The sequence below is a fragment of the Leguminivora glycinivorella genome, chromosome 5 (assembly GCF_023078275.1).
Source record: "Leguminivora glycinivorella isolate SPB_JAAS2020 chromosome 5, LegGlyc_1.1, whole genome shotgun sequence".
Classification (NCBI taxonomy): Eukaryota; Metazoa; Arthropoda; class Insecta; order Lepidoptera; family Tortricidae; genus Leguminivora; species Leguminivora glycinivorella.
In genome coordinates, this window is record NC_062975.1 from 4,259,315 (window position 1) to 4,284,853 (window position 25,539).

The 25,539-nt window shown below is 36.2% G+C and overlaps 1 protein-coding gene across 1 annotated transcript in view; it reads left to right on the top strand.

Annotated features, from left to right (window-relative positions):
- The window catches only part of LOC125226098 (netrin receptor UNC5C-like), a 162,195-nt gene that overhangs the window by 110,325 nt on the left and 26,331 nt on the right, over nt 1-25,539 (top strand). Inside the window, 2 exon segments of the mRNA XM_048129957.1 lie at nt 8,621-8,820; nt 21,123-21,201. Coding sequence (XP_047985914.1) covers nt 8,621-8,820; nt 21,123-21,201 — 279 coding nt within the window.

Below are 25,539 nucleotides of genomic sequence, written 5' to 3' on the forward strand. Positions count from 1 at the left end.
GGCTCTGTCGCGCCAATATGCAAGACGTCACGTTTCGTTTCGTGAGCGTTTGTGCCATTCGGCTACGCATCCTTTTTTTTGTCGGAGTGGGGAATGCGTTTACGCACTACGCACCCTGGGCCCGTTTCTCGAAAGGTACAAGCCTTGTATTACAAGTGTGTTTCCATGACAACCCATACGATTTGACTTGTAAATACAGTACAAGCCTTGTATTACCAGTGCGCGAACTGTCAAATCGTATGGGTTGTCATGGAAACGCACTTGTAATACAAGGCTTGTACCTTTCAAGAAACGGGCCATGCACTGGTCTAGTAGGTCTTCGTTGGTGTTCAATGGATAAACGGGAATAATAGATAACTCAGGTCCAGAATGATCTCGGAAGTGATATTTTAGAGATCGTAAATATTTGATTTCAATAAACAATATTGTAGGTATATAAATAATCTCCAGTTATGCCTCCATTTATATATCCAGCTATATTTCCTCCAGTAAGGGTATGTCGACACGACACTCGATCAAAACTCCTCCACTATATCACAAGAACTTACAATAACAAATCACGACACTCTCAGTTTCATAAGAACTAATGCCGGCTGCAAAACGAATACTGCGAACTGAGCGAACGGGGCGAACCATAAATCTACAGTGAACACGGTCCATTACTCGCTCCAGTACTAAGCTCGGCTATTTATTCCTCAATTCAGAAGAGACGTATGTGTACTTACAATGTTGGGTCGTATAAGTCCTTTTTGATTGGGATTCAGTGGTGAGGTACGGGAGCTAAAACTATATATTGTTAAATTAACAATAAAGTGTGAAGTGGCACTTTATATGGAAGACTAAAGAGTTGCATTGTACTAGAAATGTATTTATTCAAGTCTGAATTGTTGTTGGTAAAATGTTAGAGTAGAGGTATATTTTTATCTCTTCGATAATATTTACCACGGATCATATTTTAAATAAGTCAGTAAAAATGTTATCTTTAAAATCATATAAAATTGTAAAATATAATAAGAAATGTAAAATAAATTCTACCTCCCTTTAAATTTTAAGTCATCCGGTGATAGCCGTAAATGATAAGTGTAAGGTTAAAGCAAACTTAAATTTACCACTCTCTAAAATTATAACAAACTCTTCCCCGTACTAATTACATGAGAACTGTCAGATGCGGCGCTGTTCCCGACAGCAAATACAAGTTTGTCCGAACCTGTGAGTTCATGCGCTATAAATTACGGAGTACGTTCCATTTCCTCCACAAAATTCTGGAACAAAGGACTTAGAAGCTCAAGAAAAGGTTATAATACAGTATATTTATTGCGAGGATTGTACCAATTTACTTAAAATTTTATTTTAATTACCTAACACAAAAAGAAAAGTTGTACAGTCTACTATTAATCAAATCGACGGTGGAAAGGAAGAACCACTTAAGCGACATTTTGGTCGAAAATGAGTTATATATATCATTGGAATCAGCGTTTTTTTCTGCGTCGTTAGAATTGGGTTTCACGGCGATCCGATGACTTATATGTCGCTTAAAGTAATTCACGAATGAGGTCTGAATTTGAAAAACCACCCCTTATGCGACACACAATTTGAATAAAATATTATCTGTGTCACTTAAAACCTACTCCAATATTACCACAGTCGTATAAACTATTTTTAAAAAGAGTTCGTTTCCGATGCAATGTCCCTTAATTGATTATTCCGGGCACATATATCATGAATTCTGTACTTGAGTGGTTCTTCAAAACTGCTTAATAAAACGGTTGTCGGTTAAATGAATGTTACGAAAAATTACGTTGTTATTTAATTGCTTTAAGCGACACTCCTTACCGCGGCCGAACCTGTCGCTTAAAGTATACTTTATAAATGCGATACGTCGGTTAAGTGAAGATTGAAAATGATATGATAACGGTTAAAGTGTTGTTCTAATCTATTTGATGTCGGTACAGTGAACAATTTTTGGCGCGAATTTCACGCGAATGGTGCTTTACTTATACAATGGAATGCAGTGGGTCGCTTCAGTCAGCGGAGCGGGCGGTTAAACACCGGAGTGCGGCGGTTGTGTCGCCGATCGCTGCCTGATTCGACTAGGTATTACGCCGTGGCTTGCGTGGGCGACGGCGATGCGACGCATACAAAATCAAACCTTGTCGATATGGAAGCATGAGACGCGACGGCGACGGTCGCGCGACCGTCGCCCACGCAAGACACGGCAGTAGGTATGTAATAAGTAAGCTAGCTACTTATTCTTAATAATTTATAAACTCAAAATGATTGTGATCTCAAAAAAGTGCATACTTAATTAAGAGTTATTTATTAGAAGTAGATTTATTTTATTAAAATAAAAATACACGTTAATTTCGTTAAGTATTTTATTTTTCTCCTTAAAAAACGCACAATATAGCGTTTTTTTAACCGCAAATATATTCAAAATTTTTCAATAATATGAAATATTTTAAAAATATTAAAGCTAGCGTTATAATTCACAAAAAAGTGTCGATTTAGTTTCAAATTTCTGGTATACATACATACATACAATCACGCCTGTACCCCATAAAGGGGTAAGCAGAGCACATGAAACTACTAAAGCTTCAGTGCCACTTCATTTCTGGTATACCACTTCAAATTGGCACGTACTAACTGCCCATGCGACTGTTGCTTAATTGAATATCTTAGAGACAAGTTAAAGAAGGTAAGTGGCTTCAGTGAGTTTTATAGTACTATGATGATGTCGCTTAAATGGTTCTTCCGGGAATATTTTGAGGACCTTTTCAATTAAGCGACATCATTTTCAGGATCCTGTAAGATTTTGGAGTAAATGTTTATTTCATAAAATAGAGAAAAATAAAATAAGATTATCGTCTTAAGAACTCATTTACCTATTTCAAATAGGAAAAAAGTTATGATTTTTTTTCTCAAAAAGAAAACTTTGAAACACTCTCCTGTACAATTCACTAAATGTCGCTTAAGGGGTTCTTCCTTTCCACCGTCGAAATGAAATCTAAGACAACTCCTGCAATTAGTTGCCAACTCGGACGAATAACGCTAGAAAGAAAACGAAAAAGAAGTCCATTAGGAATCGTTTGACTTAAAATGTTTAAAATAAAATGTTCCAATCAGGAATCACGAATTAAAAGAAAATTGCATCCGCATTGGTAAATCTTCGAGATCACAACACTCATTTAGAAAACTAAACAGAAATGAATAGTCAAACAGCTGCTGCTCAAATAGCTGCCACATTAGGCCCACTATTAACTAACTCCTTAAACGAATTTAAATTTAAACACGTTTACTGAGCCATTAAAGAAGTAATGCATTACATACATTGCCGTAAATCTTAGACAGGAGACATAGAGGCGTCAGATAGAACACGCATTGTATTATCATTTATAGCAATGTCGCTCGGGAGTGTATTTTGAGCGGGGGAACAATTAAAACTGTCAAGTTGAGGATTTAGAGCTCCTGTATTAAAGTCGGTACATGCGTTGGTGTTGGGCCGTAGAGTGAATTAGTTGATTGTATATTTCTAGCATATTCCTTATTACAAAGGCCTGCTATTTGTACTTCGTACATTAACTTATTTTGATTTATTTTATCTATTGAGACACATTAGTTTTTTTTATGTCTATTTTAGAGTCTTATAAAATAAATTGACGTAGGTATGTACTTGATATTCTTCAAGTAAACCTTGTCTCAAAATTGTTTAAACAAAAACTGTCACATTTGTTTTTTGCCTCTACAGCGACATTGTGCCCAATTCTGAATTGTGGTTGAATTGTTTAATGAAAGACAAAGGGTAACACTACTTTTGTACAACTTGTAATATTTTCAGTGTCATCAAATATCATCTAAAAACCCTGAAAAGGGAATGCTGAGAATGCTTCAGGGCATCCAGTTCGCCTTATGTACGTTCAGTTTTGTTTTTACAAAAAGCTTAAATAAATTAATACCTAAATAAAATTACAAGTCTTTTAGGTTTTTATCATCAACCTTGTCTCAAACTGAAAATTGGTTTTCATTATTTTCTTGCCTCAACATTGCGCCCACTCCTGAATTGTTGTTGAATTGTTTAATGAACAACAATTATCGCGGCGGAACGAAGTAATCGGCTTGTTACGCTTTTTATTGAGATTGATGTGAGAAGATATTCGGGGACGGCTCAATTTAGGGGACCAAGCGAAATACTCACGCTTATTCTTCTAGAATATATTGAATCATAACATTAAAACTCATTTATGCCCACATAAAAAAATATCAAACCAAGATTTTAAACTACATACATAACTATATTATTTATTACAAATACGTAGGAAAAAATTTAATAACGGAGCCAATAAGACAAACCAATAAATATTAATATTAAAAACTAGTTAAAACTTAAATCGGTGTTACATCTTGTTAAGAAGACCAAAATGAATATTCGAAACAATACTTAAGCTACTTTAAAAATTTACGAAATATCTCAAATGATTATTATGCCAACAAAATTAATGAGGCGTGGTCCAGGTATGGCGAGTTCATTTTGAATCTTGCAAGGCAAGATACCAGGTTAGTTTAAGTACCTATTAAAGTGGCTAGTCTATAAAACTTAGCTACAATAGGTGTTACAAACGAGCCATATAGTTCCTAGTATCGACGTGAAACTGATACGAATTTACTGCAGTAAGAATCCCTAACTGGGATACGATTTCCACATTAATCTTTTTGGACATTTTTACAACCGGTACAGTGATTTGACTGACTGCTTAGACTTTATATGTAACTAGCTTATGCCCGCGGCTTCGCTCGCGTTAGGAGACAAAAGGTAGCCTATGTTACTCTCTATCCCTTCAAGTATCTCCACTTAAAAAATCACGTCAATACGTCTCTCCGTTTTGCCGTGAAAGACGGATAAACAAACAGACACACACACTTTTCCATTTATAATATTAATATGGATAACTAGAGTAGCCTTATTATGTCGTATTTGCGTACAAAAACCTTTACCGAAATTACGGGGAGGTGAAAAAATAGCACTTGCACAAGGAAACATAATTAGGCATATACGTATTTATTTATGAAAATAAAACAAACACTTCTGATTTGACCTCAGACAAAGATATCACACAAGTTATTATGAGACATTACTAGTATACGACTTGGTACATGAAAGTTACATTGACCGGATGACTGGGAGATGACATTAAGAAATCTAAAAAATTTGGCGAAGCGAGAATCATTCAAAACATTTTTCATATGTTGTTATGGTTTGCAAAATGTTATGATTTTATGTTATGTTGTTCTGCAATATTGATGCATGTAGTTGTGCAAGTATTTAATTTAAGTAAGAAGGGTAGGTAATTAAAAATGCAATATTATAAATATATTCTGGTGTGAATGTGCGTATCTACATATTTAGTAAATAGACTATAAACCATTACTATCAACAACCTAAATACATATTTATTAGCACAAAGTTCAGATTCATGCATTAAGATAATATGTAGCTCCGCAACGCTTTATTAAATGGTAACCTAACCCAAAGACTTGGTATTACTGCAATACAGTTTGATTTAAACGTCGACTAAAATACTTAAGTATTATAAGGATTGTACGGTCGACCGGGGTGGCTTTTAAACGCAGGGGCGACTTTGAAAAGTTAGTTTTAAAGTCATACTGGAAGCAAATTCGCGATTTTCTGTGGTAGATTTACAAGAATATGTATTGATCTAACTAGTTTAATGAACAGTTTCAGTAAATAATTATGAATAATGTAAATTTTAAAGCCGTTCAAATACCATCAAAGTAGCCCCAAATTTTCCTAAAGCCACCACGGTTGACGGTACCAGTGCTCGATACGCTAATGCCCAGTAGATTACCTACACATTTATTGACATAGATTGAAGTGACATCTACTGACACTGTCGAGCACTAGACACGTAAAGTTTTACGTTTAGGTTCTTTGTAGGTGTCATGAGTTTCTAATCATCATTATCTTGCCCTTATCCCAGTCACTTGGGGTCGGCGCAGCATGTCTTTCTCTTCCATACATCTCTGCCACTCTCATCTCATCATTAACTTGTTTTAGTTCCATATCATGTCTCACACAGTCCATCCACCTCTTCTTCGGTTTTCCCCTCCCGTTACTTCCACCACCTTCCACATTCATTCGTAATATCTTTCTCGTCACATGTCTTTCATAAATGTGAAAGGAAATGTATGTATTTTTTTGCCTTTCGCTATCAAGTAACATAATATTAAAAACTAATGGTAAGCACATTGTTCTATTATCTTTAAGTTTAGCCCAAACCCTTATTGCACAACAAAAGTGTCACTCCTTAAACAATTATCACATTACAGTGGTGGCCGGTCCACGTGTGCGTGATAAATTGTAATTGACATGAGTTTTGTTTGTATGAGCTCATTCATTTTTAGGGTACCGTTTCTCACGTTGAAAACATGGAACCTTTATAGAATCAACATTGTTTTCCATCTTTCAACATCCTTATGTGTGTCTGTAAATATCCTTTATCTCAGAAAGGCGTCGAGGTATCGAGAAGAAACCAAAATATATATGTCTCAATAAACGGGTACTCTCGAGGGAATCAAAATTATTAACTGGTACTTCTGATGACCCATATTTAAATATGAAATCTGACAAATAATATTGTCTAAGGTCACCTAGACGCTTCGCGATTTCTGTGAAAACTTTTACACGCTGGGACCCCATGGACCTATATATTGTCTAATATGTGCTACAGATACAAGAAAAAAATCCGAAACCTATATTGATTAAAACTATACAACAACAACAACAACATACAATCACGCCTGTATCCCATGAAGGGGTAGGCAGAGCACATGAAACTACTCAAGTTTCAGTGCCACTTTGGCAAATAAGGGGTTAAAAGAAAACGAAACTGTGACATTAAAGTGACAGGTTGCCAGCCTCTCGCCTAAGCCACAATTTAACCCAGTCGCAGTCCCTCAGTCGCCTTCTACGACACCCACGGGAAGAAAGGGGGTGGGTGTGGTTAAAACTATAAATATCAAAAAAAAATTTTATACGGAATCGTTGGTGTAGCGAGTCCGACTCGCACTTGACCGGTTTTAATATGAAGTTCGCATGCGGGCGTTACGCAACAATCGAATGCCGAATTAGAGAGAGATATGGGAATTCGATGCCGTTTTATTGTCCCGTTTAAGCTTTAATTTAACCACAGAAATGTTTCACTGAAATCTGTAAATGTTTTCTGTATTCTTGTCACTAAATTTGACTCATTACTTAGCCCCAAGTCAGGGTTAAGTCATGGTTAGAGGAGTGTAGTAAAATACCCGCCAGTTTTTGGCCCGTAACAGCTTACAATAATTTGATTCACGGTTAGTTTCAATAACCGTAACCGTGTCGGGAGCTCGACATGAAAACCTAAATTTAAAAAATACCTATTCAAAATTTACTGTCTTTTAGTATCGTCAATATCAAAACAATAAAAACATATTAAAACTAAACTAAACCTAACTTAACCTAGGGGTACTTACTACATTGTATCCACAGATGTCTCCCAAGTCGCTGCCAGTACCTAATGTGCCCAACCAAAGCCCTGGCCGCGTTTCCTCGCTGGATGCCAATGCTAATGCGTTTTTCTAATCCCAAGTGCCGTAGCCGAATGATGCCATCTGCGCCGCAAAAGGTAGTCTGGCTCTGTCGCGCCAATACGGAAGAGCGATAGAGATAGATGAGCGTTTCGTGAGCGTTTGTGCCATTCAGCTACATATACCCTGTGAACATTATTTATCGAAATAAGACATAATTTAATAGGGAATAAGTATACCTACTCACATTTTACAATAACGAATAGACATAAACTGGTGCCTAAATAAGCAAACATGTTTATGATAATATTTGAATGACAAACATAAAATTTCCAAACATTCACAGTAGGTAATATTTATCATTGGCATCCATCCATAATAGTTTGTCGATAGCAAATACGTACAATAGTTAATAGAAAGTTGTCACTAATAACAGGAATAAACGAGAATTCGTGGACGCAAATAAACACAGTCTTACAAGATTTAGCTTCACTATAAGTATATCCAAATGTAATGTAACCTATAACTTACATGTTTGGTTTACCTGTTTGTGTAAATTGGTTGATAATAAATGAAATAAATAAAATGAAAAATCTAGGAGACTACTCGTACTTGACCCACTTCCTCGATTACCGATTGAGCTGATATTGTACAGACAGCTTGGCAAAAAAGGGTAGACTTTTTATGGAACAAACTTTTTTTCATCATAGCAACACTCAATTGAAAAGTGTCAAAATCTGTCTAAATTGTTGCCACAAGCAAATCGTTTTGCATAGACGGTGGCGCCTCTTTTTTTAATGTTTTTTGCCAAGCTGTACATAAATACATAATTATGTAAGTCGAATGCCAATGTAATCTTGTGACGACTTAGTCCACCTACAGTCTTCATCATCAGATCACCTGGAAATTCTCTACAGGTCCTTAACTGACATGTCCACATGGGAGCTCGGTGATTAAACAAAGCAAACTATGTAATTGTGTTTAGGGTTGTCAAATACTTGCTTGGACTAAAAACTAGATTACTAAAACCTAATTTCTTTTACAGATCTCAAGAAAGTATTCACACTATCACCATCGCCAGCGTCCGTCGAAGCGGGTTCAACAGTCTCCTTGCGCTGCGCCCCGCCGCAAGCCGCTCCCACCCCTCGGGTGTCGTGGCTTAAACACGGGTCTCCTCTGCAACAGGATCATAATGTGCTGATTTCTGCTGAAGGGAACCTGGTTATATCGAGGGCTACGTTACAAGTAAGTTCTACTTAGTAACAGCTAAACTCAACATAAATATGGACATGGATAGGTCACACTATTCGAAGAGGGGAAAGAAATAAACGCAACCATCGCTTTCGGCTGGAAACTCAATAGTAACTACGCAAATTTAAATAACTCACTTAATGAAGAGCAAACGAATAAACCTTTATTTTCGCGCTCTTATACCTAGTTAAATAGGTTACTCATTGTAGGCACCTAAACTTAAAATTTTGAAAATACTTTAGTTGTAAAATACCTTTTATGTACCGTTATTGATTTAGTTGTGAAGATTGAAACCAAATGAGTGTTTTAATATGATAAACTCTCTGATAAGGTAACTAAGTAAGTATTCTAAAGTAACGAAACAACAATGGCATATCTTTCGTCAAGATTATGCGGCTATTTTTTCACCGGTCCATTAAATGATTGATAAAGCTACTTACTTCTTAATCTTGATGGAACCTTGTCTTTTCTCGTAACTGTAGATATTCCGTTATTCTGACCTTTAGATCAAATGAATATTAAGTGGTATAAATATGAGCATAGCTTTACAGTGAGTTATAGAAATATTAGTCTTCAAATCCGACTTTCACTATCGTATACACTGCGATATGATACCAATATGTATATTTATATCATTTATTCTGAATCAATAGAAGAAACAGATACGATATTATCTAATATTTGGCTTAGGTACTTGTAGGTCTTATTACAGGTACAAAAATTATAGACTACTTATCAATCAAATCATGGTACAAAAAGTGGCGCAAATATTCTATGGGAATTCAACCTTCGCCCCTACATTTTCAATCAATTTTTAAGTGTTATGTCTCTTCAATGATTCCGTCAACGTTGAGGAAGGCACGCGTTTTATGAAGACAGACCGGTGAGACTTACATTTTTAAAATTTGCCCCTTTTTTTAGTGCCAACATGTTGGTTAAAATTGTAGTTGTTTTTTAAAATAGAGAGTTTGAAACAAAATAGTACCTAATCTGCGCGAAAATCATTTACGTACTGTCCCATTTCGTAGTAAAATACGAGAATACTCGGTCAAAATGATAAATGCAAGGATAAATAACAATAGTTCCCGCTTGTCAGACATTTCGTGCACAATCCGCATAAAATTCCGCTGACAGACAGCCGTGAGTAACATTTTTATTGAATACAAAAGTTCCGAGCGCGCCATTTTTATTGTTCAGTAGTTTGGCAAAATTCAAATTGTAGAAATAAAACTGTGCTGTTAACTCGCTCCGTGAAATATTTTCGGAATACGGGTCATAATTGGAATATAAAGTAAGAATATTTTATTACGAATCGTTAAATCATTGTATAAGTATGTTAATGTTAGACGACCGGTGACCCTGTCTGCTAAGCCGCGGTCCTGGGTTCGAATCCCGGTAAGGGCATTTGTTTGTGTGATGAGCACTGTTCCTGAGTCATGGATGTTTTAAATGGTACATGAACATATATATTTGTATATTGTGTATATCGTACCCACGATACAAACCTTCTTGAGCTTACCGTGGGACAGTCAATCTGTGTAAGAATGTCCTATAATATTTATTTATTTATATATGTACCTAGCAGCAGCCGCTGGTCCATACAAGCCGATTCCCACCGGCTTGCCCAAAATTTGATAACTATAAAAATCCTAGTAAGTAACATTTTCAAGTCCAAAAACCTAGTAAGTGCATGCTATACTAGGTTTCTGAGTTTGTAAACGGAACATACTAGGTTTTTGAATATGGAATTGTCCCATACTAGGTTTTAAATTTTAAAAATTGCCGAAGTGTTGAACAAGGAATTCAAATATAACAATAAATAAAACATAGCAAGTCAGTAATGAGTGAAGTTTGAATTCAAACGGTCGCCGTTCCCGCGCCCCCGCCCGCGCGCCTGCGTTTGTTCCGTTCGGGATCCGAATTTAGGGAACGAGTTTCAATTCAACCTGAAGTTTCTAGTTTGTCTTACTTTGCGCTGCTGCGCGGACGCATGATGAATAAAAGTCATCGATGGAGACGAATTTTAGCAGCTGCTTTTAGATAGTCATTCTCATTATGTTCGTTGTTTTAGCCCGTGATATTATACTTATTTAATATTGTGTGTGGCGATCGCAAAAGTGTTTGTGGTGCTGAATTGTGGTTTTTTATTTGTGATGTTTTAATGGGGCTTGGATCGAGGTATTAACATTCGGAATGCTTTTTAACATTATTTTTGCTATCTATTTTACGTAGGTACCTACTTAACCTACTTATATATATTTGACGATGGGAGCAATTTAAAATAGTTCTAACAATTATGCCTTTCCAATCTACCTAAAGGAATAACTGCCAGTAGTACCTAGTGCTTGTAACAGGTTGTTGATGTGCAGTATATGGCGTGTGTTACATATGAAACTATCGTGTTAAAAAAAGGACACTCTAGTAGCAAAATTAGTGCCTTTAATGCCAGAAACAAGGCGTGATTTTTGGAGTCGATTGCCAATTAATGACCTTTCTGATGATCTTTAAACTGGAGGCGAATAGGCTACTAGACTCATATCTAATTTGGCACAATAAATAATTGTCTTCTGTAATATTTTGGGTACCTATTAAATGTGTACGATGTCTACGTAATTTTAATTAAAAAATTTGAATAAATTTTTTTTGGCCACCGAAAACTCTGTCGGCCGTGTAGTGACCTCATAAAATTCATGTCAAATCAATCGCTGATATTACATAATACCTTTATGCCTCGTACTTAAATTGTCAGAAAGTGTTGTTTTCGCACCACTGAATGACTTCATTCACAGAAAATTTATAGATGACATGGCTGATGTTGTTTTTGCCTAAAATATTACGTAAACGTATTCTTTAAAAATATTTTTTTGCGGTTAATAAGCCATAATAAAATATAGTGATATTTTTTTTCCGTTAATTGGGTAGTAAGTAATGCTATAAGACAAACTATAAAAAGGGTCAAGTAGCCTATTGTTTACCCGATGACTGATTTTTGTTTTATGCATAAAATTTAATTAATTGTCTAATAATGTTGCCTTTTGTTATTATAATCCCATCAAACAAATATTATAATGTGATCAGACACGAAACGACATTTTGATATTTGCTAGTCCCTTTTCGGTGAAGGAAAGAACGTGAGGAAACCGGACTACTTACCCTTCGGGTTGGAAGGTAAGATGGCAGCCGCATTTGTAAAAACTAGTTCCTACGCCAAATCTTGTGATTAGTTGTCAAAGTGGACCCCAGGCTCTCATGAGCCGTGGCAAATGCCGTGGCAAATGCTGGGATAATGCGAAAATTAATCATTTAAAATACTTAGTAAGACCACTTGCTAGCTTTTTGTTTTGTAATTGACGAAACAATACTATTATTTTTTTGTAATTAATTGTTAGTAAGGCACATAAAAGTTCTAAATAGACACATACATTTAGTTTCAACAGTTTGTCTTGTAAAGCGAGTTATACTTCTTTATATAAAACCAAGTCTTGTGAGAAAAAGGTCTTTGGTACTAATTTTTTTTAACAAAATCTTTGTTTGCCTCTCCTGTAAAATTTCGGTAAATGCACTTGCTAGGCTTTGATTTTGGACAGCCGTATAGTAAAGCACCCAATGTTAAAGTAGGTTTCTTTTTGCTTTGGTGTTGCCTAGCAGAAATTTTCACCAGCCGCCACTGGTACCTAGAGTTAATCGTGTAATAAATTCTTGTATCGAGCTCAATTAGCCTTATGCAGCAGCAGCACCAATTAGTATTGAAGTTATTGGTGTTTTTATCGATATACTTCGGCGCCACGAAACGTGATACATTTTATTTCCTGATATGGAATATAGGTAAAATAAATCGCTCCACACTTTTTCAGCTTTCATCGTTAACCACTGTTTTTGAATAAAATATATTTAGTAATATTCGGATATAGGTATAAATAATGATGCAGTCACTAACAAAAGCAATCATAAATACTGCTAGAGAACAGCATTTCGATTGCTAGACATAAATACATATATATAAGGTTCATGAAATAAAACTATGGAAACGGATTAAATCGCGTATAATGAATTTAAAATTCATCCCGACGACGTTTCGAACACTTTACAGCGTTCGTGGTCAACGGGTGACTGAGGTAAAATTACAATGTGCAAAAGCTACCCACATACAAGAAATATTAACGAACCATGACCACAAATAATATAGATTTTAAGGCAGGTTCACACACTATTAATAAAGCTAGTTATAAAATATTCAAAAAATTACCATTACTATGTTAAAAAAATAATTAACCAATTAATCTACACAAAATTGACAAAAACAAACTGCAAATGTCCAACACCATACAACACAAATGCCTCACAGCCTTCGTCGTGCTTGTTCCATTATCAGATGTACTACTGGATCCCAAGCCGGTGGTAAAGTAAAGCCATCTTCTCTATTAAAGTTTGGATATTTCTTGATCTCAATGGCCTCGCGCAACATTCTGGGTATATATCGCTTCTCCTTAGCAAGAACCAGAGGCTTGTCAAACTTTATCCATGACATGTTCAGAGACTGCAGACCTTTGCCCACGGTGCTTGACATCCGCTATGTGTTCGCTCACACACAACACAACACACACAGGGATGTATTAATAGTGTGTGAACCTGCCTTAAAAATCTATATTATTTGTGGTCATGGTTCGTTAATATTTCTTGTTTGTGGGTAGCTTTTGCACATTGTAATTTTTCCTCAGTCACCCGTTGACCACGAACGCTGTAAAATGTTCGAAACGTCGGGATGAATTTTAAATTCATTATACGCGATTTAATCCGTTTCCACAGTTTTATTTCATGAGTAACGATCGCGGTAACCGAAGACATTATTGCTAGACAATTTTCCATCGTAACTGGAATATAAGTATATCCTTAAATTAAGAAGATACAGGAGAGGTCAATCCTTTATACAAACGCTCTCGCGACTATTTCCTCCCTGGTTTTTGAAGATAGAGAAAACTTTTCAACACAGATTATTCTTATTTTTATCTGCGTCGGATCGGTTTTTCTTTTTTTTGTTTGCTATTATTATTTTTAAATACCCTAGCGCCAATCAAAAATGTTCAAAAATGGCCTTATTGATTATACATACATACATACAATCACGCCTGTATCCCATAAAGGGGTAGGCAGAGCACATGAAACTACTAAAGCTTCAGTGCCACTCTTGGCAAATAAGGGGTTGAAAGAAAACGAAACTGTGACATTGCAGTGACAGGTTGCCAGCCTCTCGCCTACACCACAATTTAACCCATATCCCACAGTCGCCTTCTACGACACCCACGGGAAGAAAGGGGGTGGTGAAATTCTTAACCCGTCACCACACAGGGTAGGGCTTATTGATTATGGCGCAAAAAAAGGTGTGGTATTCAAAATTGACAACAATAAGCCAAAAAACTAAACGGTCCGACACAGATTATTTCAATAATATGTTATTCAGATTCTCAAAATTCGTTACGATTGATTAAGTTTTGAAGGAGGCAACAGTCGAGAGCGAAACTTCGATTTTAAATATTTTTTCGCAACATCTTTTAACTGAGTTGTTCTGAATGGACAATTATTTTCGATAAATCTATTTAATAACACTAGTATAAATAAATAAATAAATAAATATTATAGGACATTCTTACACAGATTGACTGAGGCCCACGGTAAGCTCAAGTATATTTAACTAAAATTCCTAAATTGAAAGGGGGGCTCCTTTCCATTTTCGCTCCTGTAGCATCTTAACAAGAACATTTTTCATTCCATGTACGAGTATATGTGTATTTGCCCACAGCAAAAATCCCTAGTTTCTTTATACCTCTTATAGGTACCCATTGATAATGTTATGTATGAGATCACGCTCTCTTTAAGTTTTGTTACAGTAACTCCAGTTCGATTCATATTGAGATGACGTAATTCTACGTTGTTTTGTTACTATGTCGGCAGATTTGGTTCATAGAATGTAATGTTTATACTCCTGTTTTAACTTACTTGGTGTTTATTATATTCGCTTCCGTTAGTACTAAAATAATAAACTGTTAGTTGAGTCTTGAAACTAACTTAATATTTTACTTGTTTTGCTATGTTATAAATAGTCTAAAGCCTATTTTACTAAGCAGAAATCTTAAAATAAAGTGCCGGCAGATTGTGATCTTGTTTACAAACAAAAACCCACAGTCTGGCAAAAAAAAAAGAATAAAAATTAAAAAGTGACAAAATTGTAGTGTCAAAACCCTTTTAACTTGTTGTCTCTTAGCTTTAATGTCGTAAATTAAAAATATTATTAATTACGAAGATTTTATAAATCGACATCTAAAGGTACCTATATACGGCAAAGTTTATTCCCATAAAAAAGTACTGAATATACGGACGCTTGCAAAACAAAGTTCGCGTTTTCTTCATAAATACCACACAAAATCATCATTTACACGATTTTACCATTACGCATAAAGTAGCAGGAAGCAAAAAACTTTCGTCGTATCGCACTTTTAAATTTTTATAGTCATTAAAACTTTTATGGGTTATAAATAATTATCGTTACAGCTTATTAAAACCGCAAATATAAAAGTCGTATAACTTACACGTGTTTCATTTAGGTCATGAAAATGTTACAGTTTTGAAAGAGAACCTTGTTTTGTGATTAATAAAGTTGTACTTATTTTAATACTGACACGTGACATGTTTCCTGTAGTGGAGCATATGATGTGACTTATTCCCTGGGAGATACAGTACGATTAGATGCCATGCGTATAGTAGACATATATTATATTTTTTCTTTTAATTATAGACTGATCGGCGATTGACCCTAGTCACACCGATGGAAAGTAAAGACAGAGTACTGAGTAAAGATGGAGCCAGGGTTGCCAACCGTAAAGCAAACTTCCTCGTACGTATGCAGCTAAAATTCTCGTATTTAGACTTTCGAACCTCGTACATATAAAAAATATTATTATTATGCATCGAAAACGTGTTTAAAACAAAATTAAGCATACTCGTATTATACTATCGGGACCACTCCGTAAAGTACCTAAGAAATGATCGCACCGCACCGCGTCTGTGGATTTTTTTCACGTAAGTGATAGCGATAAAAAAATAACACTGTCGCTCTCACTTTCGTGAAAACATTCCAAGGTGCGGTGCGGTGTGGTTGTTGAAGCGATAGCTGCCATAGACAATCATCGCGTAAATGGTGTAAAAAGATTCAAAATGCTAATAATATATATCCAATTGGCCATATTATCAAAATCTCGTACATATTTGTACGAGGTTAATAGTATCCTCGTACCTCGTACGTAAGACCGTAAATCTCGTATTTGTACGAGGAACCTCGTACGGTTGGCAACCCTAGATGGAGCTCACCGATTCAGTAATAGCCTATTCACTCTTGCTTTACAGAGACCAGTTGCTTTATAGTAATAGGTGTTTGATGAGAAAAGTTTTCTATACCCTTATTAATTGTAGCTGGCTAAAGGCGTTAGTCGCTAGAAGAAAGCGTGAAATATAAATTTTACTGTAACGCGAAAAATTTCGTTCAAAAACATTGATTTATTAGCCAGTAGCAACCTTTTAGTAGTGACTGAAATTACTTGACAGATTACACTTGTCTAGTAAATTATCACAGTCAAATAGCGTTTAAATTATTTACTTTTGTAGCCAAAGATTACAAACGTGTTTTATTTCGTGAATTTATTTTGATTGCCGCAAATTCTTTACCAAGCCTATAGGTCCAACTACAACAATCAACGAATTATCTCACCATGCTTACAGCTTTATAATTCAGCAAAGCAATTCACTAACGAGATAATGCCGCAGTGTTGCAACGTAATCACATAGCTTAGCCACAGCATGAATAAAATATCCCACTTTCATCAGGGCTTTGAAAGACAACACCGCGAGGAACGCAACAAAACAGCCAGAGACTTGTGTTGCAATTAATAAACGTCTGTGCCGCTCGACTAATTAGTTGGACTCTGTTTGAAATAAACATGAAATAAAATAAAGGAGTAAAGAAATAAAGTGAGATTGTTAACGCTAAGTCGGAGTTGGTTAATGTTTCCGCGGTTGCGATTGATATCGGAGACTATTGGAAGTGAAGATTTTCAGTTGCTATTAATATTGGACGATGATACATTTTATAATATGTTCAGTCATAATAAACAAATTTGACAGCGATTTTAATATCCTCCAGTGCATGGATTAAGTAAACGTCATAAGTTCAAAGAAATTTGACATTTAAAATAACAGTCGCATTGGCGGGGCGGTCAAATTCGCTGGCAAATTACGAGTACAAGTTACTCGAATGACTATGAATGATAGAGTTGATTTAAAATTTAAGCTTTATGGAAATATCGCTTTAAAAACCACTGACATCAAGTATTCGTTTATTTGAAAACTATATATGCATTTTGAAAACATGTTCCGTGTCTGAAATCTGAACCTAAGACCATACGAGTATAGTCAAATCACTGCTCACTAGGTAGGCTTAGACTGGTTATCAAAACAACCACAATAAAATAAGGTCTGAATGAACGCTATTAAATCAAATACTATTTTCATGAAATATTCATTGTTATTGCAATGGAATTAGACTTTAAAATAAAGACGAAATGAAGAGTGACGCTCTCAAATACGACCAATGAAGATTGACTGCCAATTACTTTGCATGAAAACGATAAACGCTTAATGCTTTGAATTATACTGACTGTTGCCATAAATTCATATGACAGATTTATACCACAGTTTACAGAAAGAATTATGTCTAGAAATGACATGTGGCTGAATATACGTTTGCAATGTTCAGAATTAGTACATATTTTATTAGAGGTAAGAAAAACATTTGACAATCAGCATCCTGGTAAAGCAGAACATTTTAACGATAACTACTAATGTCATATATCTAGAGTGACATTAGTAGTTCTCGTCAATACTAGGTGTCTAATTAATTTTGTCATTGTATTTATTTCTAGATAGAAAGTCACAATTATAATATTTAACATACATTACAGTCTGTCGTAAATAAAAATACATTGATCTAAGAAGTAGTTTTGATTTATGGCTTTAAGACGTTAAGTATAAGTAACTTTTGACCTAGTTTTTGTGGTTACAGATATAAAATTTTTTTTTATTTTTTTATTTTTATTTACAAATGTTTACATGACATTACAGTTAAAACTAATGCGTCACGAAACTAGAATATAACAATATTTACATTAACACATTTATCCTACTATTCACATTTATTTAATTACACTAATGTCCAGTTGAAGACGGCCTAGCATCCATCATCTCGCAGAATCTCAGGCATTCATTTCTCACTGCCGTCCATCGCCAAGCAATCAGGTCGCACTCTGGTGCTGATGCCAATAGCGCATTCAGTTGTGAGAGGGCGCGGAGCAGAGGGGAGTTCATGCGCGACCCGGTGCGTGCCGCCGGCACCGCCAACAGATCGCGGCGCCGCGGCCGGAGGGGTATCCGAGGGACGTCCGGCACCCGCAGTCGCACTAGCCGACTCACAAGCTCGGGGCAGTCCGACTCACCGCGCAGGGTCTTACATGCCATGGTTGTCAGGCTCAGGTTGCGTCGGACCTCCAGAGAGTTATACCCGAGGGTTCCCAAAAGAAATTTTGTCGGGTAAAGATATGGGAAGTACCCGAACACCTTCTTATATAAGAATCTTAAAAAGGCCTTTTGAACCTTTTCAAGTAGCAACGCGTACGTCGATTCGTAAGGATGCCAAACGATAGCCGATGTCTCCAATTTGCTCCTAACTAAGGCATTATACACGAGCTTGATAGCTACCGGATCGTGAAAGCATTGAAGGTTTCGGATCACAAAGCCTAGTCTTCGATAGCAGTTAGAAGCGAGAGATATAATGTGCTCGTGAAAAGTAAGCCGCGTATCGAAAACCACGCCCAGATCCTTTGCAGAGAAGACGCGATTGATGGGCTCAGAGCCAAGCATATAAAGGGCACGAATCGGTTTATGACCTCGAGTGAAGGAGCAGACACAGCACTTAGCAGGGTTGAAACGTAACTTGTTGTCCATACTCCACCGAAAGACCAAGTCGATGTCCCTTTGCAACGACTCACAGTCGGTATTTCCTTGTACTCCATATACTAATTTTAAGTCATCTGCGTACAGAAGACACTGAGCTGACCGAAGAACCGACTGGAGATCGTTTACCATGATCCCGAACAGGAATGGTCCTAAAATGGAGCCTTGACTAACGCCCGACCGGGTGTGATATGGGGCCGAGACAAAGCATCCATGCTGGACATACTGCTTCCGATCACGCAGATAACTTGCGAAAAATGACAGCATTGCAGGAGAGAAGCCAATTTTACCAAGTTTCGTCAGCAACACATCGTTATCTACGCGATCGAAGGCCTTTGTGAAATCAAAGTAGAGAACATCGACTTGTATGCCTCTATCCAGGTGCTCGGAAATGCTATCCACCAAGATCAGCAGATTTGTATTGACCGAGCGGCTATGTCTGAATCCATGTTGAGCGTCACATAAAAATGGTTTCACTTGAGAGGATAAACTTCGGTGGAGTATGGACTCAAAGAGCTTAGCCAGGGTGGAAAGGACCGCTATGGGCCTGTAATTCTCGACTAAAGTAGCATCCTTTGCCTTTGGAATAGGCCTCACTCTCGAAACCTTCCATTGAAGTGGGTAAGATCGAGTGTCAAGCGCCAGATTAAAGATATACTGTAAAGGTGTTTTCAGGTACTCCGAACACCCCTTTACAACATACGCTGGCAAGCTGTCCGGCCCTAAAGCGCAGCTGGATTTTAGCCGCTTTATTCCTAATTCAACTTCTTCAATTGATATTGAATCAATATGGATGTAGTTGGCATTGTGACTAATATCTTCGGTACCGGGCACGTTAGGGTCAAGAAGCGGAGTGTCAGGCAAAAATACACCCGAAAAGTAACTCGCAAACGCACTAGCTATTTTAGCTCCAGCAAATTCCTTCCCCTCGTACTTAACACTGCTGACGAACCCTCCCCTGGTCTTTAGGCTGTCTAAGTGCTGCCAAAAAACACTAGGATTGGACCTCACTTCGCGCTGAATTCGGCCAATGTAGGTGTCGTAAGCAGTAGCTATCCGTTCTTTCACCTCAGCCCTGTTTTGCAAACTTCAGATAGACCTCTTTGTTTTTAGTGGTTTTCCACTCTCGGTGAAGGTCACTTTTTAATTTCAGGTCACTAATGAGGTCCGCAGTGAACCAAACAGGATAGCGCCTGGCTGGCTTCTTTGGACGAATTCGTTTAGGTACGCATTGGTCAAAAATCCCATACAATATTTCGTAAAACATATTTACAGCGTTATTGACATCACCAGCACTAAGAACTAAGAACTAAGAAATAAAAATAACTAAAAGCTCGTTAATGATAGCGCATCACCTCGAAACTAAACAAGTGTCATTTCATATCCGAAATATCCGCCAGCACCCTACCCAGAACCACCCACGAACCACGGCTCCGCAAATAATTCATTGCATCTCCGGTTTCGGAAGAACTGGTACATGCTAATTAACGTACGCGTGCAGACATGGATAAATTGCAGGTGACGTCGCATACGCTCACAAACATCTAAACCAACATTCCAAAAATATGTCTACACGTCTCTAAGGTCGTGAATACATATATTTGGAACGTTAGCCTATTCAGATGTTTATGAACTCGTAACGTTATATGAGTACGCAGAGGTGTCGGAAGTGCTCTTCTTAATTAATAAGTACACTGCTTACTCGCTAAACCTCATCTGTGGAGTTTATCTCACTTAGTATTTTGAACTCTACGCTTAAACAAAAAGGTTGATTTTGTAAGTGTAAATAAGGTTCAGCAAATAAGTAAATAGTTAATATAATCACGTGTTGCTGGAAGTAATGCTTGTCCTTTGTAATTTTAACACGGGTTTTGTCAGTTTCTGCTAAAAGGATTTTGCACTGAATTTCTGTTTCAACATTTGTTTCTTCTAATGTTATCCTTATTGTTCTCAGTTTATATATTCTCTGAATATGAATTTGAATATACTGCTTAGGTAATATATATGTATATTTAATACATACATTATTATATTACATATTTTATTGTTCATTTAAATTGATTATTTAAATTTTTTTTAGAAATAAGTCAGCCCCAATGTAACTTTGTTTTTCTTCAATGACTCGCAAAGCCATACACGAAACATTGCTGTAGATTTTTTTCTAAAACTTAAGTTGTACTTCCATTTGTCTATTTATATCCATGTTAATGCCTTTACTAAATTAGCTATATTGTCATCAGGACATGGCGAACTACAGCTGCGTGGCCGAAAATATCGCGGGCAAAAGAATTTCGGAACCAGCACTTCTCACCGTCTATGGTAAGTTTTTTTTATTTCCCCTAACACTCGAACTAAGCCCATATGGTGACACTTCAGCCCATTCATTGGATTCAGACGAAATAGTAGCACATGTGAATAGTAAGTGGCCACAAGAGAAACATTTGTTAGAAATATAATATGGCGTCTTTGTTTTGATAATAGGCGTTAATGTTTTAATGAAGAATTTAATAGAGTGGGGTGTTTTCTTCATTTTAGTGGTAAATATCTTGTACTTAATTTGATTTTTTCGTCACAAAAGTTTTAGTCGTGACACTTTGAGGGCACAAAAATCCCAATTGAAACTAAACGAAAATGCCTTTCCACAAGATTTTACTAAAAATAGGTACCATAAATATTATAAAGATCAGGTTCGTAGTACTTACAACTCTTAACATGTTCTAATGAACACCTACACATTAAGTCCCTGCAAAAGCTCAGCAAAACATAAAAACAGAAATCAATTCGCATCCACCGGTAAACGAAGGGATTAATAACAAAATTGCCCGCTAATCTTCCAACGATTTAATACGCTTTACCTAACAAGACATCGAACACGTTCCACATAATTCATCGGACAACCATTCCCGATGGAGTTTAACGCTCATTTCACCCTCCTTGTACGTAATAACTATCTTTACTTCAGCGAGATCAAAAGGGCATGCGCCGTACAATTATTGCACTGATGCGCGGGCGCATGGGAGAGTCATTAGAGGCGCGCCCACGCCATCTCGGAAATATGGCGCCTGGCTAACTGATTGCAATCAGCACCTCTGACTTTACACGTCCGAATCCTTGTTTTATATCATTAAGGGTAAAATTATTGGTCGTGTGCTGCTTTGTGCGGTAATAACAGATATATCGTGCGTGTCCCTTCGCACCAGGAGTAACAAGCAAGTACAGAAATAAAGCTATTTCTTTATTACCCTTAGCATTCATAATTGTGTACTGCAACGTATTATTTATTTGTTTCACCAAGTCAAATTAATTTTAAGCTTTTCTATATTCATGAAATAACATTCAATCTTGTGTTTCAAGTTTTTTGTTGACTAAGATGACTAAACTATAAGTTTATAAACTTCACTGAACAAACGATAACTCCACGAATTAATATTAAGAACTTAGCTTCGCCATTACTCGACCATGATCAATAGCGCTTCGGCTCCTAAATCCTATTGCGGTTTCGTCCTAGCTTAGACAACCTCCGAAATCCGCTGGATTATAAACTGAACCTCAATTTCTCCGTGCAAACTTACCTACTTGGAAACATATATTTAAGATACTAATTGGAATAGTTCCCCGGGACCAATTACGTTTATTAGAGGGACAGAGTTCCCTTTGTTACGGCTGTGCTAACGTGTGAATTGAGCAATAGATGTCGCGTAATATACCTACGGTATTGTGTGTTAGGCCAGTCAAATAAGAGTTTTTCTCAGAATTCATTCCCCAGTAAGGTCCAAATGGTCTTAATACAATACTTTTATATGGGTTCTAAGTGCGGGTATTTCAAGTTTGGTTCATCCCAAGTTGAGGATATTTTTTGTTGTTTTAAATTATGGCTACCGGTACGTATTATCAAAAATTTGATCAAATCATTATTAAATGTGATACCTCAAAAACCCAAAAGTAGCTTAATATGAAGTCGTTATTAAATATGAAAAAAAAATGGTCACTATATTATTAATTTTATATTTTAAATCCTATAACGCCTTTTATCTGTGTCTGAACTGAACCGCCAATCTTTTAAATAAAGTTCTTTGGCAATCCATGGGAAAAAACCTTCTTCGGTTCTCAAAAACTTCCACAACTTCTGAGACTCTGAAACTCGAATAACTACTAATTTAGGACTAAATAAAGGTTATTTAATTTGTCTCAACTATTTGTGCCGCGAGGATTGTTATTTTCTTGAATATATAGACTCCGCAACTTTACTTGCTCCAATACAATTCCAGTATTTGTATCAAATACGCAACATATCCTATTGATTTTATTAGACCCGTTGTAGCCATTTCACCTCTGTTTTGAATTTCATCTTGCCCGTTACACCTACATTATTATCTAGACTATTCGAGCAATGTAATGTGATTATAGTAAACTGTGATCTCGAGAGTTGCTGTTATGGTTTTAACATTTAAGTATTGAAATATTTCATATTCTGAATGAAAATATTGTTTAAAAACCATGTTGTGATTTACTGTTTGTTTTCAAGTTAAAAAATAAATAAAGCGATTATACAATTTTTGTATAGTTTTGTAAACATACGTATCATGTATCTTAAACGGTAGCCTCATTGATTTTAAACTTTTAATGATACCTATTAATTTTCTAATTTGCTCATTGGGTACCTAAAATCACTTCAAAGCAAATAGAATAAGGAAACTTCCAGAAGTGATTACCAACTAAATCATATTTATTTTTCTTATACACAGAAGTGGCTGCCCCTTCCCAAAATCGAAGTCCACTATAATAGCCCCCTACTTTCCTCTTATTACTTAGTGGGCGTTGACAATACTGACTTCACACTATTATTTAGTGTTGGCTTGCGTGTTAGCTTTATCGCTATTGTAAGTATTATCTCCTATCTCCAGATAGCATTCCTCTGAAGATGCTTCTTTGTGTTCGCGTGATAACTTAAAAACTTTAATGACGCGACGAAATTTCTAATTCGGTACCGTTAGTTTATTAACATGTTGGAAATTGTTATCGGTTTTGTCAAAGACTGCATCTTCTTTATGAGTATTGATTATGATAAGTGATGGCTCAATAGAACAGTCTTAGCCAATGTGAACCTTGATAACGAATTATATATTAAAAGTCTTCCGTAAGATATTAATACAGAAAACGTTTTTGATGGAACGATTTTAGACTTTTATTTCACGCATTTCAAGAACTAGTATTTTTGAAATGCGTGAAATAAAAGTCTAAATACTATAGTCATAGTGACCCATTTTAAAACATTTGAATTCTAAAGGTGACGGTACTTTCGGATTTTTAACTCGAGAAGCTGCTACCCAACTAATTTCAATTCCCATGTTAATAACTCATATTTCAAAACAACCGCCCATAATTACTAGCCTTTTCTAACTTAATTTAAACTTGTAGACAGCAGATTAATATTAACAGTACTTTAATAAGTTAATAACGGGCCAAATTCTCTAAGGGCAATCAATTTTTATTGGGAATACGCCAGAATGATTAACCACGGGTGGTCTGAAACAATTTGGATGAAAGCTGTTTCGATAAAATGCTAACCAAAGCAAATTAAGGAATTTTACTGATATGCCATTAAAGTGAGTTTAGGGGAATAAATAACTCATATGTTGACAGGCAGGAGTTCATTATATTGTACTACGTACTACAATAATACTAATTTATTTATTAAAGGTTAAGTGTTGAGTGCAGTAGGCATATAAGTAAAGCAATGGTAAGGCGGTATTTGAACACAAGATTTCCTTTGGAAGAATAAATCGTCATCTCTTAAGATGTGTTCAATTATTACTACCAAAATCTTTAGTAGTTTCACTTCTCATAATCTCTCTCTCTTCTTCAAATATCTTGTTCATTCAACGCCATATTTCATGAACTGCACACACTACTTATTGCTAACCAATTTCCTAAAGCATTTTCATTAACAACGAACTTTAATGTTCAATATTTATACACATTCTTGTACTCCATAAACAACTTTACAAAAAAGGGCTGCCACGGCAACCTGTATTCGAGACAATTTAGGCAACATATGGCGATGTACCGTTGAACGAATGAGTATAATGAACATAATGATGCTTCATTATAGTGAGTTTAGTGATGCATTTGTCGCAATGGCGTGAAGCACTTAGTGGGAGTAACAATGAGTGTCGCATATTAAGGAAGTCTGAGCGAAATATGGGAATATTAAGTTGATGGATTCTGAAACTGTCATTTTTAAATTACGTACTTATTCTTGTAAGCTGTTGCATAACTTGGTCGAATTATATTTTGATCATTCTTGTTCAAACAATCCTCACCTTGATTAAGACAGTTTTACTTGTGTAAACTACCTACTTATTTATACGTCTTGGTAACTAAGGGCTCATTTAGATGGCAGGAGAACTATGCGAATTTAGTTACATTGCGGACTATCGATTTTACAATAATCAAAAACCGCAATGAAACCATGTGAATGGGCCCTAAGGTACTGTTTGTAGGTGTGTCAGTGTGAGCGATATCTACAGAGTAAGTTACGTAGTCGTTAGCGTATCCCAGTGTTGACAAACAATGAGTGCCAAAGATTAATGAATACCTATGTTAACTTTGAAAATGAGTGCTTCATTTCGCCGTTAAACGTAAGTTTGGCAAAAA